We start from the raw sequence: 15192 nt of genomic DNA, 5'->3' as shown, positions 1-15192 counted from the left end.
ATATCCCAATTTGAAGATTGCTGCCTTTAAATATAAGAGAACCAAGATTTTAGGGTTGGTGAAAAGTCAAAAAAGGAGAAGGTGACTTGCTAGAGGACAAGTTAGAAATCGCAACTAATAAGAGTTTCCTCTCTGGTACTTCTGTGTTCATGATCCTCCTGATGTGCTTCTAGAATCTTTACCTTCCACATTATTTTTCTTAGTGCTACTAGGGTCATCTTAAAACAGGTCTGATCATCATAGGTGCTTTGGTTAGAGGTAAAAGTGTTATATTGGCCCTTAAGGTATTTAATGTCGAATTTTAGCTCTACTACTTACAGTCTGTAAAACCTGGAGTCCATTAAACTTCTCCTGACCTGATATTTCTTACAGTGTCAAAAGAAGGAAAAAAGTTAGTTTAGTTTAGTGGCTTTCATACTTTTTTGACCATGACTCAAAGTAAGGAAGATGATTTGCATCACAGTCTAAGTACCTATATCCATATAGTATTTTATTGGAGACCTGAATTTCTTTTTAAATATTTTTATTTTATTTTATTTTTTGAGATGGAGTCTTGCTGTGTTGCACAAGCTGGAGTGCAATGGTGTTATCTCGGCTCACTGCAAGCATCACCTTCTGAGTTCAAGCAATTCTCCTACCTCAGCCTCCTGAGTAGCTGGGATTACAGGTGTGTGCTACCACACCTGGCTAATTTTTGTATTTTTAGTAGACACGGGGTTTCACCATTTTGGCCAGGCTGGTCTTGAGCTCCTGACCTCGTGATCCGCCCACGTTGGCCTTCCAAAGTGTTGGGATTATAGGCATGAGCCACCACACCTGGCCTGAATTTCTTTAAACAGAACCGATGTGTAAATGCTACATTAAGCCCAAAGCAGCCTTGTTTTATTATATTACACAGTGTTAACAATGAACTGTTAGAATGCAAATTACTATATACTAGCCAAAAGAATATCATGACTGTCACATTTTAAACTTGTGTTTCTTAGCATGTATGAGGTTTAGAATTATTTAACAATGCAACCCAGTGCATTTAAATATTGTGGAGTTAGGGAGGGAGGTTAGTTATAAATATCTTTATAGATCTGGTTTAAAGCTATGGTTGGGGAGGCTGAGGTGACTAGAATTTGTGAAGCAGAATGCTAGAAGGGAAAGAATTTCACAGAGAGAAAACCCTGGCAGTCTGCATAAGAGTGCCCTTGAATCTCTGACTGGGAACTGGGTACAGGGAGAAACTCCAGGAGGCTGGGGAAAGGAGTACTTGAAAGTTGAACAAGGGAAATTTGAAACTATGTTGAATAGAATAAAATTGAACACAATATAGCAGACTGTGTGGGATTTAAACTAAGGCAGTGTGGAGGGAAATTTATAACACGAAATGCTTATATTAGAAAAGAAGAAAGCTCTAAGCTTTTATCAGAAAAATGGAAAAAGAAGAGCAAATTAAGCCCAAAGTAAGCAGAGAAAAAAAAAATAATAGAGTTCTGGAAACCAATGAAATAGAAAACAGGAAAGCAATAGAAAAAAAAAAAATCAGTGAAATGAAAAGCTGATTCTTTGAAAGTATCAATAAAATTGATCCCTAGCCAAGACTGATCAATAAAAGAGAAGATACAAATTAACGGTATCAGGAGTGAAAGAATGGACATCATTGCAAACCTTTCCAACATTAAAGGGATAATACAGATTATTGTGAATTTTTTGGCCAATAAATTTGACAACTAGGTGAAATGGGAAAGTCCTTTAAAGACACAAACTATGAAAGCTCACTCAAGAAGAAGTAAAAACCTAAGTAGCACTTTCTATCAAAGAGATTAAATTTGTGATTTAAAGTATTCCCATAAAGAAAATTCTAGGCCCACATAGTGCTACTGATGAATTCCACCAGTCTTTTAAGAAGAAATAATAGCAGGTCTTCATAAACTCTTCCAGAAAATTAAAGAGGAGAAAACCCTTCCCAGTTCACTTTATGAGATGATTATAACTCTAATAACGTCCGAGCGCTGTGGCTCACACCTGTAATCCCAGCACTTTGGGAGGCCGAGGTGGGCGGATCATGAGGTCAGGAGATTGAGACCATCCTGGCTAACATGGTGAAACCCCGTCTCTATTAAAAATACAAAAAATGAGCCGGGCGTGGTGGTGGGTGCCTGTAGTCTCAGCTACTTGGGAGGTTGAGGCAGGAGAATGGCATGAACCTGGGAGGCGGAGCTTGCAATGACCCGAGATTGACTTAAAACTCAATAATAATGAAACAGGAAAGGTTCCCTTGTTCCCCCTTGCAGGGTGTGCGATGGCGGTGTGACTCGCTTCTTCAGTGTCCCCCTGCTCAGACCTCTAAGGGAACATACAGATGGTCAGGCTTTGGGGCTCTGATCCCATGGCAGTGTCTAGGGGTGAATGTTTACAGCTCCTGAAGCCCCAGTGAGCGTGTGTTACAGGGTGGCTCTTTTAGTCTGCCTATAGGCACTTGTGTTAACCAGCTCAATTAGACCCTCGACCTTGTCACAAGGACAGAGGGCTTTTTGTATCCCAGGTTTCTTCCCTTGGTGTAGGGGAAGAATCGGATCACATGTGGTCTTGGAGAATGAGTGTAAAGTTTTATTGAGTCAAAGTAGCTCTCAGCCGGTGGGGGAGCCAGAAAGGAGATGGTTTTCACCTAGAGTCGGGCTACTAGTTGGCCCCGGCCAAACTCCGCCTCTTCCCGGTGATCGATGGCCTGGTGGTGTGCGGGTGCCTTTTGGTGTGCTTTTGTGCTGGCATGCTTCTTTTGACGACCAGCGGCTCGCATCTTCTCTTGACATCCGGCGGCCTGTGTGTGTGCTCGCTAGGGTTTCGGGTTTTTATAGGCCCAGGATGGGGGCGTGGTGGGCCAGGGTGGTCTTGGGAAAGGCAACATTTGGGCACAAAGGCAGGAGTGCCTGTCCTCACCCTAGGTCCATGGAGGTGGAGCCCTAGCCAGTGATCACAACCTCCTCTACCCAGCACTTCCCTTCCCCGCTTCCATATCATTTAAAGGAACCATGCTCTTCCCTTCCCAGTACTCCTGTGTCAATAACACATACAACCCAATACAATACTGAGTAGAAGATTTGAATATGTATTTCTCTGAAGATATATGAATGGCATATATCTTCATAAAGCTACTCCATATCATTAGTCATTACAGAAATGCACATTGTAACTGTAATGTGATACTGCTAAACACACCCACTAGAATAGTTTAACTTAAAAAGACTTACAGTAACAATTGTTGAAGATGTGGAGTAGTTATAACTCTCCTATATAAGGGGGGAATTAAAAATTGTGTAGTATTCAAAAACTTAGGAAAGCACTTTGGCAATTTTCTATAAAGTTAAGCATACATTTACAGTACAACCTAGCAGTCCCACTGCTAGGTATTTACAAGAGAAATGTGTCCACAGAAAGACTTGTACTTGAATGTATGTAGGTACTTAATTCATAATAACCCCAAAATGGAAACAACTCTAATTAATCTACCTACTAGTAAAGAGATAAGCAAAAGAATATTACTCCGTAATAAAAAGGAATGTACAACTACTGATTTGTACAGCAATACAGATGAAACTCAAACGTATGAGTTCATTTATGAGAAATTCTAGAAAAGTTGAAACTAGGACAGAAAGTGGATCAGTGTTTCCTTGCGGGTTGAATGTATTAATTTTCTATGCTACGTAACAAATTACCATAACTTTAACAGCTTAAAACAATGCACATTTATTATTTCACAGTGTTAGTAGGTCAGAAGTCTAGGTCGTTTTTAACTGGATTCTCTGCTCTCTGTCTTACAAGAGTGGTCGAAGCATCAAATGACCTGGCCTTTTATCTGGAGACCCTAAGGAAGAAGAATCTGCTTTTGGGTTCATTCAGGTTGTTGGCAGAGGTGTTTCCTTATAGGAGTGAGGTTCCTGTTTCTTTGTTAACTGTCAACCAGGATCTGTTCTCTCATGTTAAGGCCCCTTCCACCTTCAAAGCAGCAATGGCACATCAAGTCTTTCTCGTGCTTCAAATCTCTCTTTTTCTGTCACCAGCCAGAGAAAGCGCTCTGCTTTTAAGGATTCATGTGATTACATTAGGCCCAACCAGATAATCACCATATTTTTAGGTCAACTGTGCCATATAACGTAACGTGATAATGGAATAGATATCTTGTCATATTTACAGGTTTCTATAGGGTATGAAATCTGGGGATGGGGGATGGATGCACTTTTGGAATTCTGCCTACCATAGTGAGGAATGTTACTGATTGTGAAGGGGCACAGGAGAGCTTCTCAGGGTGATGGAAATGTTCTATAGCTTGGTTCTGGTAATAGTTACATGACTGTAGGTTTGTCAAAACTTACTGAACTGTACTCTAACAAGATGAATTTTATTGATTGCAACTTACACTTCAAAAGCTGGTTAACTTAAACATCCTATGTACAAAAATATTGTACATAGGAAAATTAGCTGTCACTGAGATACTAGTGACCTCTAAATGGTTTAATTTGTATCTTATCGAATAGAAAATAGACTAAAATAGAAATAGAAAAAATAATATAAAATAGAAGAAAGAGTAAGGAAAACTACAGTTGTGTGTGTAAGTAGATTTAGAGGAATAAAAGGGAGGAAGGAGTTAATTACTAGCTGTTCCTCTAGACCTTCTGTTAGAGTTAGTTTCCTTCTGCTCTGCCTTCCTTTTTGCTACCCAGGTATTCTGCCTGGGGATTATAAATCTGAATGGTCTTAGCAACATCAGCTCTAAACCTCTGTCAGATACAATAGCAATTGTGCACAACATAGACTATAGTGACTATCTGCTGTCATCCATCCAGCCATCTATATATGGTACCATTATGTGAAATAAAGACTGAAATAATACTGTCCTTTTGGCTCCAGTGTAATAATTACTACCATAAACCTGGTGTTTCTGATATTCTTTCAGGCTGCCACTTTTCTCACTTGCATGCCCTTTCTTTACCATTTCATCTATTCTTATGGTTTCTTATGTTTATATGTTCATGACTTGAAAATCCATTATGTTCAACCCTAAACTCTTCCCCAGGATTACCTTTTGAATTTTAATGTTTACTGGATCTCACCCCTTGAATGTTCTGTAGAATCTCTTTCATTTTATCCCAAATGGAACTCTATTTTCTCTCAAACAAGCTCATTTTCCTATAAATGCTATTTGAGTTGGTGTAACAGCCCTACTACCATTCACTATAGAAACCTGGGAACTTTCTTTACTTTCCTGTCTGCTTCATAGGTTTTGCTGACCTTACATCTGAAAGAGTATCATATTCATCCCCTGTTCCTGCTACCACTGCCCTTGTGCAGGCCCATGCCATCTCTCCTCCGCATTCCTTCACCAGCCTCCCAATTTATCCCTTTTACTTGCAGATTAATTTACCTCAAATTCATCTGATTCATTGCCATGGTCTGTTTATACCACAAGTCTGATTGTAATTTCCCTGCTTAAAACCAACAAAAGGTTTTTGCCACCTATTAGGTGAAGTCTAAATTTCTTATGTGACCTTCAAGACCAGCCATGATCTGACCCCTGGTTCTGTCTCCCTCATACTTTATTGTGTATATTACTTGATTACTTGGTTCATAGCATTTCTTTGAAATACATCTTGTCCTCCCAACATACACATGAAACTTGTGCTCATTTTTCATTTTATAGTAAGATGTAACCTCTCTAAGAAGCCTATTCTGCTTCCACATGGATCTTATGCTATAATATGCATATCTCTGACTTTGCATAATTACATGTTTTGTTCTTTTTTTCTTTGGGCTTCAACTGCACATAACTGAGTTAATATTTTTTTATTTTCTAAGTTGGCTGTCTAACCCTGTTTCAATTATACATATATACTTCTCCTTGCTCAGGTGATCATATAATGCATATGTGTTTTCACACATACATTGTTTTACCAAAGTGAGATCATATTAAATTCCTGCATTTTGCCTTTGTCACTCAAAAACACTGTTGTATTTTCCCCTAATGTGGTCTTGTGGTCTGTCTCTGGAGAGTGGCTATAAACACTACCCTGTCCCTGACAGGACTTCAGAGCTCTGGTCATTGGTGTTTACAGTGTGCCTTTCACAGGATACTTCTTTATCCTGGCATATGACCTAACGCCTTAGTGTCCATGACCCTTGATAGGTGTCTCTCACAGGAAACTTGTTTATACTGGCAGATGCTCTTGTAGCTCTTGTCTTACCTGTGTTGAGTTTATTCCTATCTAGATAGCCATTCTCTAGGAGAGTCCTGACCAGAAAATAAGTTGGATTCCGCTGTTATTGGGTGAGACACACAGGATACAACTCACCGAAACACATGAAATAACAGAAGCAGTGTTACTTACAAATTGAGAGAGGAGAGGGCAGCATGCCTCCTATGGCCAACTAGAAGTGGGGAGCCACCAAGACACGCATATTCAACCACTGGGTGGGGAGCAAGAGACAGAGAGCGAGGGGAACCTGTGGGCCAAAGCCTTTATTGGAGTCCAGGATATTACCTAGGTGGGTTTCCTGCAGGGAGTTCTAATTGGTGGGTTTAGAGTAAGTGGGTACATGTTTCATGGAGTCACTGTGACTGAAAGGTGGTCACTGTGGCATATCTGCATAGCCCATGCAGGCTGTGTGAGTCAGTAGGTCAAGTCAAGGGGCTTGTATTTCACTGACCACCTATAAAGAGGTGGTAACTAGGAAGCAGTTGTGTGAAGTAGATATCTGGATTGACCACACTGAGGAACTAGGAGGCAGAAAACTGGAAACTGTCAAGGGTAACTGAGCACTGCTTCTGGTATGAGAAAGTCCAACTTATGTTCAAAGTGAATGCAGAGGTAACATAAAATTATAGGAATTCACTGCAAACACCCTGTTAGCAATTATGTTCCTACTGATGGATATTTACTTTATTTCCTTCATTATTTACTGGTACAACCGAATGTACCTCAATAAAAATAGTACTTTTATTTCTGGGGTATAGATTCTCAGTATTGAGTTTTGGAGGTTGAAGTGTGTTTTAAATTTTAATAGTTGTTGCCATGTTGATTTAATATTGCCAGAGGGTATAATAGTATGATTGCATTTTTTTATTAGCAGTGAAAGAAGGTACTTCTTCCCTTTTATCCTCACCAATAGTATTTTAATATTTTTGCCAGTCTGCTAGAAATGAAGCAGCTTTCAACTACTGTACTATAATGCCTCTGGTTTTGGAGGTCCCCAGGATCCCTCCCACCTGACAGATTTGTTGATTCTCTAGCAGGGCTCACAGGGCTCAGCATATAGTTGTATGCATTGGTGTGATTTATTACAGTGAAAGGATATAAAGCAGGATCAGCAAACAGAGAAGGAGCAGGAGGTGAAGTCTGGAGGAAACCAGGCACAAACTTCCAGTTGTCTTCTGCCAGTGGAGTCACACAGGGCACACTGATTTCTCCAGCAATAGATTTTGTGATGACATGTATAAAATGTGTACCAGGAAGCTCATTAGAGACTCAGTGCTTAACATTTTATTATGGGGTGGTCACATAAGCATCCTCTGCCTGGGACATACCAAAATCCCTGAGTTCCAGAAGGAAAACAAGTGTTCAGGATAAACATTTTGTCTGTGCAGTTTAAGTGCAGTGACTCACTCTTATCAGGGTCGTAGAAAGCCTTCCCAAATCTTGAATTCCCAAAGGTCAGCCCTGCAAGCAGACCACTGTAAGGATGGCAGTCTCAGGAGTGCTATGTAAAGTCTTTTCTTTTAATCTTTTTAAAAATCAGCTTTATTGAAATGTAATCGCATACCATACAATTCACCCTTTAAAAGTGTAAAATTCAGTGGTTTTTAGTATATTCACAGAAGTATATGTATATTACCACAGTCAATTTTGGAACATTTTTACCACCTCAGAAAGAAACTCTACCTTTAATGATCACCCCTCATGTTTCTATAACCCCCACTTCTCCAGTCCTAAACAACCATTAATCTTCTCTCTATCTTAGTAGATTTCCTAGTTGTGGACATTTCATATGAATGGAATCATATAATATGTGATCTTTTGTAACTGACTTCTTACACTTTGCTTAACTTTTTTAATGTTCATTCATGTTGTAATATGCGTCACTACTTCCTTTTTATGGCTGAATAATATTCCACTATATGAATATACATAACACATTTTGTTTATCCATTGATTGGTTGATGGACATTTGTTTGGGTTGTTTCCACTTTTTGACTGTTATGAATATGCTCTGTTAGCTATTTTCTTCACAGCCTCCCAAATATTTATTGAGAGAATAAATATAGACTCACGCTTGCATTCTCATAATAAACTGCATTATTCTTTTCAAGAGTATGTTATTCCTTTGACATATTGATTCTGTTTGCTAGCATTTTATTTATTATTTTTGTACCTATAATCATGTCACATTCATACGAGGTTTATTATGTTTTGATATGAAGGATATGTTAGCCTTATGAAATGATTTGGGGTTACTTTCTATTTCATTTTCCCTGTGGCCTGCAGAGATCTAACACTAGAATTAACTATTATTTGAAGTCTAGATGAAATTTAACTTTGAATTTATCTGACCCAGATGCCATTTAACATGGGAGAACTTTTATCTCTTTTCCATATTCTTCTAAACTAGCCTTTTAAGCTTTTCATTTTTTCTTGTATTAATTTTGGTAATTTGTATTTTGTAGGAAATTACCTGTTCCTTTAGATTTTCAAAGTTATTGCCATAAGAAAGAAAGAAATATTCTTACCATTGNGAAGGATATGTTAGCCTTATGAAATGATTTGGGGTTACTTTCTATTTCATTTTCCCTGTGGCCTGCAGAGATCTAACACTAGAATTAACTATTATTTGAAGTCTAGATGAAATTTAACTTTGAATTTATCTGACCCAGATGCCATTTAACATGGGAGAACTTTTATCTCTTTTCCATATTCTTCTAAACTAGCCTTTTTAAGCTTTTCATTTTTTCTTGTATTAATTTTGGTAATTTGTATTTTGTAGGAAATTACCTGTTCCTTTAGATTTTCAAAGTTATTGCCATAAGAAAGAAAGAAATATTCTTACCATTGCTTATGTGTCTGGTCATTTCTCCTTTATCAATTTCGTTAGTGTTTATGTTTCTCTCTCTCTTTTTTTTTTTTTTTTTCACCTTTATCAGGCTTTTGTAAAGATGTTGTCAGTTTTGTAAAATTTTACTTTGGGATTTATTTTTTCTATTGTTTGACTATAAATTGACTTGTAAATCTGTTTTCTTTTTAGTATTTAGGTTTCACAGTTTTCATCTTCTCTTTTTTCCTACATCATGTTTGAATTCTTTGAGTTACACATCCTGTTTTTATCTGAGTTTCTCAGTCTCTAATTCTGGGAAATTCTTAATCATTTCTAGAGATATTTACTTATTTCCCTTCCTGAGAATCTTACTAGATATTGACATTTAAATATTTTAACAATGTCTCATACCTTTTGAGAAGTGTTTATATTTTCTGCTTCCTTATTCCTTTTTTAATGCTTTGTAGGAGAATTGCTTGGCCTGAACTTGTTGCTCACTAGTATGTTCTTGCCCTGTATTCTTTTTTTTTTTTTTTTTTTTTTTTTTTTTGAGATGGAGTCTTGCTCTGTCGCCCAGGTGGGAGTGCTGCGATCTCCGCTCACTGCAAGCTCCGCTGCCTGCCGGGTTCATGCCATTCTCCTGCCTCAGCCTCCCTAGAAGCTGGGACTACAGGTGCCCGCCACCACGCCCGGCTACTGTTTTGTATTTTAGTAGAGACAGGGTTTTACCGTGTTCGCCAGGATGGTCTCGATCTCCTGACCTCATGATCCGCCCGCCTCGGCCGCTCAAAGTGCTAGGATTACAGGCGTGAGCCACCGTGCCCGGCCCGAAATGTGTTTCTTAAATAACGGGACTTAAAAGTCAAAATACTCCTTGATCCATGAACTGCAGAATGGTTATTGCAAGGATGAAAGCGACATTCATCTCTTTGTACATCACTATCAAGAAATCTTGGGTAACCAGGTGCGTTGTCAATAAACAGTAATATTTTGAAAGGAATCTTTTTCTGAGCAGTAGGTCTTCAACTGTGGGCATAAAATATTCAGTAAACCATGCTGTAAACAGATGTGCTGTCATCCAGGCTTTGTTGTTCCATTTGTAGAGTATAGTCAGTCTAGATTTATCATGATTTTTAAGGCCCTAGAATTTTCAGAATGGTAAGTGAGCATTGGCTTCAACTCGAAGTCAACAACTGCATTAGGTCCTAATAAGAGAGTTGGCCTGCAGCTGGAAAGGCGGCGGCCCCCTCGCCCGTCACGCAACGCACATTCGTGGGGAACCTGGTGCTAAACCATTTGTAGACGACCTGCTTCTGGGTCGGGATTTTGTACATAGCAGAGCAGCTCCCTCACTGCAATCTATTGAAAGTCAGCCCTCAACACAAGGTTGGAAAAAATTAAAAAGTAATTAAAAAAAAAAAAAAAAAAAAAGAGTCAGCCTGTCCTTTGAAGCTTTGAAGCCAGGCATTGACTTCTTTCTGACTGAGAATGTCCTGGATGGCATCTTCTTCTATCTGTCCATATCACTGTCAGTCTTCAACTGTTTCTTCAACAGATGACAGTCTTCATCTGTCAAACAGTTGATGACTGTTTCTTCTTCAACACTGAAAATCTGCTAATTAGTGTAGCCATCAGTTAGCTAGATCTCTGGATAATTTGCTGTAGCTTCTCCATCAGCATTTGCTGACTCACCTAGTATTTTTATGTTATGGAGGTGGTATCTTTCCTTAAACCTCCTGAACCAACCTCTTCTAGCTTCCTACTTTTCTTCTTTAGCTTCCTCACCCTCTTTTTCTCAGCTTTCATAGAATTAAAGAGCGTTAGGGCCTTGCTCTGGATTGGGCTTTGGCTTGAAGGAATGTTGTAACTGGTTGGATCTTCTGTCCAGGCCACTCAAATTTTCTCAATATCAGCAATAAGGGAGTTTCGCTTTCTTATCATTCAGGTGTTTACTTGAGTAGCACTTTTAATTTTCCTTCAAGAGCTTTCCCTTTGCTTTCACAACTTGGGTTACTTACTGTTTGGTGTAGGAAGCCTACCTTTCCACCTGTCTCGGCTTTCAACATGCCTTCCTCACCAAGCTTAGTCATTTCCAACTTTTAACTGAAAATAAGAGACTTGCGACTCCTTTTACTTGAACACCTAGGGGCCATTGTAGGGTTATGAACTGACGTCATTTCAATACTGCTGCATCTCAGGGAATAGGGAGGCCTGAGGACAGGAGAGAGTTGGGGAAACAGGTGGTCAGTGGAGCAGTCAGAATACACACATTCATGGATTATGCTTGCTATTGTATATGGGAGTGGTTCACATAGACTGAAAACAATTACAGTAGTAGCATCAAAGATAACTCATCACAGGTCAGCATAACGGATGCAGTAATAATGAAAAAGAATTACTGAAGTGTCACATAGACATGATGTGGGCGTATGCTGTTGGGAAAATGGTGCTGGTAGATAGGCTTGGTACAGGGTTGGCACACACCTTCAATTTGTTAAAAAGGCAGTATATCTGCAAAGTGCAATTGAGTAAAATGCTATAAAACAAGGTATTCTTGTACTCATTTGTTTTTAATTCATAAGTTTAACATTTAAAGTCCTTTTAATCAGGAGTGTGCATTTGTTGATACCATGGAAATTTAATTCACCAAGATTTATTTATGACTTAAAGATTTCTTTTGAATAATTATACATATCCTTTTACATAAAATCTGTCTTTTTTGGAAAAATATGATTCTGTGTAAGATGGATAACAACATATTAATAAATAGAACAATTTAGTATTGACAGATATAGGATACCAGCTGAAATATAATTTATTCTAGGTTTTTGGAGAATATTTTCCTTATGAAACCATCTTTTGAGCATTGAGCTTAAGGTAGGTAGGGATTGATGTCAGTGATATTTTAAAAATGTAAATGATGAAATTAAAAAATATATGTATTAGAATGCTATCAGTTCTGACCTTTTTATGTATGAGTTTTAATTCTATATTCAATATTGTGTTGAAATGGTAAGTAAGGTTTTCTTATTTGCATTTGCTTTTAATTTTTTTTTTTCTTTTTTGTAGATTTGCTTTGAGGTCACATTGATATGAAATATGGAGTCATCTTTCATAACTTCACCTGGGAAAGAGAAAGAAAACTTTCTTGTTAAAAAAACATAAGGAAAACAAACAACCAAAGGAATCATGCCAAATGCCAACTCTCCATCTTTTTGTATTATTAGCATATTCTGTTCATCAGGACAAATGGCTTATGCATTAAAGGAGATGATTTGTTTATCAGTATTTTTAGCCATTAAAAAAAATCGTTTTCATATTAACCTTACACAGCTCCCATAAAATTTAACACATCTAAACATCTTTAAGGCCTTGTTTAAAACAGTTTTCTTTTTTAGTGCTTAGAACTTCTATGTTTATGCACCGTATTGTTACTTGTCAAAGTCTTTAAGAGTTTATAACATCAGGAAAGATATGGACTTGGAAATTTCCATTATTAAAATAGACTGCAGTGGATTTAAGTGGACAATTCAAGACATCCATTTTATTGTGCAAAATATTACATAAAAGTGTATAGTTTTTAGCCTAAATGCAAACAAAGTTGCTTGAAAATGGCATGGGTAAAATTCTTACGGAAACCTGGTGGCAATCTTGGAAAAGTTTATCAGCCTGGAAGTATGCTATCCCTAGCCCCTACCAAAGGCTTGTTAAATGAACCAGGACAAAACAGCTGCTTTCTTAATAGTGCTGTACAGGTGAGACCATAATTACTTATTATATTTTAAAAAGTACTTTTCAGAATATCCTTTGTTTAACGTTTCTTTAGCTCATACATTAAAATAAAGTTACTATAGATTAGAATGACTTTTAATATAACTTTTAATGGGAGCAAAATGTTTTGGCTGGTCATTTTGGTTTTATAATAAATGGAAATGTTTTTTTCGACAAACTGATGTATCACTGTGATATAAATAATCTTATTTAAAAGGTTTATTTAGTAAATTAAGGACATTTTCTAACATACACAAACGTTTTTGTTTTAATCAGCTAACACCCCTCCCTTAAAAAAACATACAGTATGTGGATCCCTGTAGATAGAATAAAAAGACTGCTTGGATTGAAATGAGAATGCAGAGTTTTTGATCTCAGTACTCAAACTCCCTTCACCTCCCACTGTGGTCCTTAAATTACCTCTGTGGAATCATCATTTGGGCAGCACTGTTTTGGTTAAATTGGAGGATAATCCATTTTGCTTCAATCCTTGTTGAAAATCTTTTAATTAACCTGCTTTTCTGCCGTAGATAACTATACTTTCTTATGCATAATAAAGTTTTTATTCAGCAGTTATGGATTTTATAGATCCTGTGTCCTTCTGACCATTGTAGAGTACTAAAGATGAGGAAGATTTAGAATACTGATAAATTTTCTGTTGACCTTAGAATATACCTTAAAAGAATTCATATATAATGATTCACTTTTCATGTGTATTGTTTTTTCTTTTGAAAACTAATAGAGAAAAATATTTGTTGATTAGCTCATTTGACAGATAAACATGTGTAGAGTGTGCCAAGTGTACAGACGTCTGAGTCAGAACTGTGTTCTCCGTTGCCTTCTACCTGAGACAGATGCCAAACTTGAACATTCTCTAACTCACCCAGGAAAGAGAAGCAGCTGGTATTAAGAAAGTGTTAATTTACTTTAGTTCACTTAAATGCTAGTGTTCTGCCCTGGCTCAAAGATCCCACTGACATTACTGTGACAAATGCAGAAAAATATTTATTCAGTGGCAATGGATATAGTGAAATATTAGATACCAAAAGACCTGGAATTAAATGCTTTTGATGGAATCAGGCTGTGAGAAAGGGTTTCTGACATTGCAGATACTTTTCTGTTTATCCCTTTTCCTACTCTTTTTCCCTTTTATGTTTTCCCCTCTGTTTCTGTCCTTTTCATTAGTTCAGTTTCATGTATAGTTCAGAGAAACAAAACGCATATTAGAACGGGTGAAAATTTTGAGTAAGGAAACTTACATGGATCAGAACATTGAGAAGTATTCCTATGATGATGTAGTTTTTAAAAAAATGAACGTTCTTCTGACATTTACCATGAAGACTGTTTACTTATACTATCTGCATAGTTGCCATTTCTGGTGCTCATCAGTTTTTTGCATAGATCCACATTCCATTTGATATCCTTTGCTTTTGCTTGAAGGTTCTTTCTTGTAATACAGGTTTATTGGTGATCAATTCTTTCAGCTTTTGTATGTCTGGAAAAGATCTATATTTTACTTTTGTTTTTGAAAGATATTTTCCCTCATTAAAGATGGTCCAAGTTGACATTTTTCTTTCAGTGCTTTAAAGATTTTGCTTCTCTGTGGTTTAGCTTGCATTATTCTAATGAAAATCTAATATTCTGATCTTTGTTTCTCTGTATGTTATTTGTTCTTTTTCTCTAGGTGCTTTTAAGATTTTCTCCTTATCATTCGCTTAAAACAATTTAATAATGTTTCTTGATATAGGTTTCTTCATATTTCTTGTGTTTGGGTTTGTTGAGCATCTTGGATCTGTGGGTTTTGGATTTAAATCAAATTTGGAAACACTTTGTTATTTCTTCAAAGAATTTTTCTGTCTCTTCCCTCCTTTGGGGTTTTCCAGTTACATATGCAGTGGGTTGCCTGAAGTTTTCCAGTTGTTCTACAGCTCACTGATGCTCTCTTTATTTTCTTTCTCAGTCTTTTTTTCTCTTTGTGTTTTATTTTGTGTGGTGTCTGTTACTCCATTTTCAAGTTCATTAATCTTTTCCTTTGTATTGCCTAACTGCTATTAATCCCATCCAGTGTATTTTTTGTCTTAGACATTGTAGTTTTCACTTTGAGAATTTTGATCTTGGTCTTCTTAAAATCTCTTTCATGTCTCTACTTAGCATTTGCTAGTCTGTTAAACATGTGAAGTGTAGTTGTAATAATTGTTATTATGTACTTGTCTGCTAATTCTGTTATTTGTATAAATACTGGGTGTGTTTCAATTACTTGTTTTTTTTTTTCTTTCCTTGTTTTTGTTTTCTTTTAATACTTGGTAATCTTTTGTTGGATGTCAGACAAGTTTTACCTTGTCAGATTATGGA

At 37.1% G+C, this 15192-nt stretch overlaps 1 protein-coding gene across 1 annotated transcript in view; it reads left to right on the top strand.

Annotated features, from left to right (window-relative positions):
- USP53 (ubiquitin specific peptidase 53) overlaps positions 1-15192 on the top strand; it is a 77006-nt gene that overhangs the window by 11411 nt on the left and 50403 nt on the right. The window contains exon 3 of the mRNA XM_017860532.1: positions 12139-12824. Within this exon, the coding sequence (XP_017716021.1) occupies positions 12681-12824 (144 nt within the window). The 5' untranslated portion in view covers positions 12139-12680. The remainder of the gene's footprint in view (positions 1-12138; positions 12825-15192) is intronic.

This window comes from Rhinopithecus bieti, unplaced genomic scaffold (genome assembly GCF_001698545.2).
Source record: "Rhinopithecus bieti isolate Rb0 unplaced genomic scaffold, ASM169854v2 scaffold_55373, whole genome shotgun sequence".
In the NCBI taxonomy this organism is placed as follows: domain Eukaryota; kingdom Metazoa; phylum Chordata; class Mammalia; order Primates; family Cercopithecidae; genus Rhinopithecus; species Rhinopithecus bieti.
This window is presented reverse-complemented; position numbering and strand designations above follow the sequence as displayed.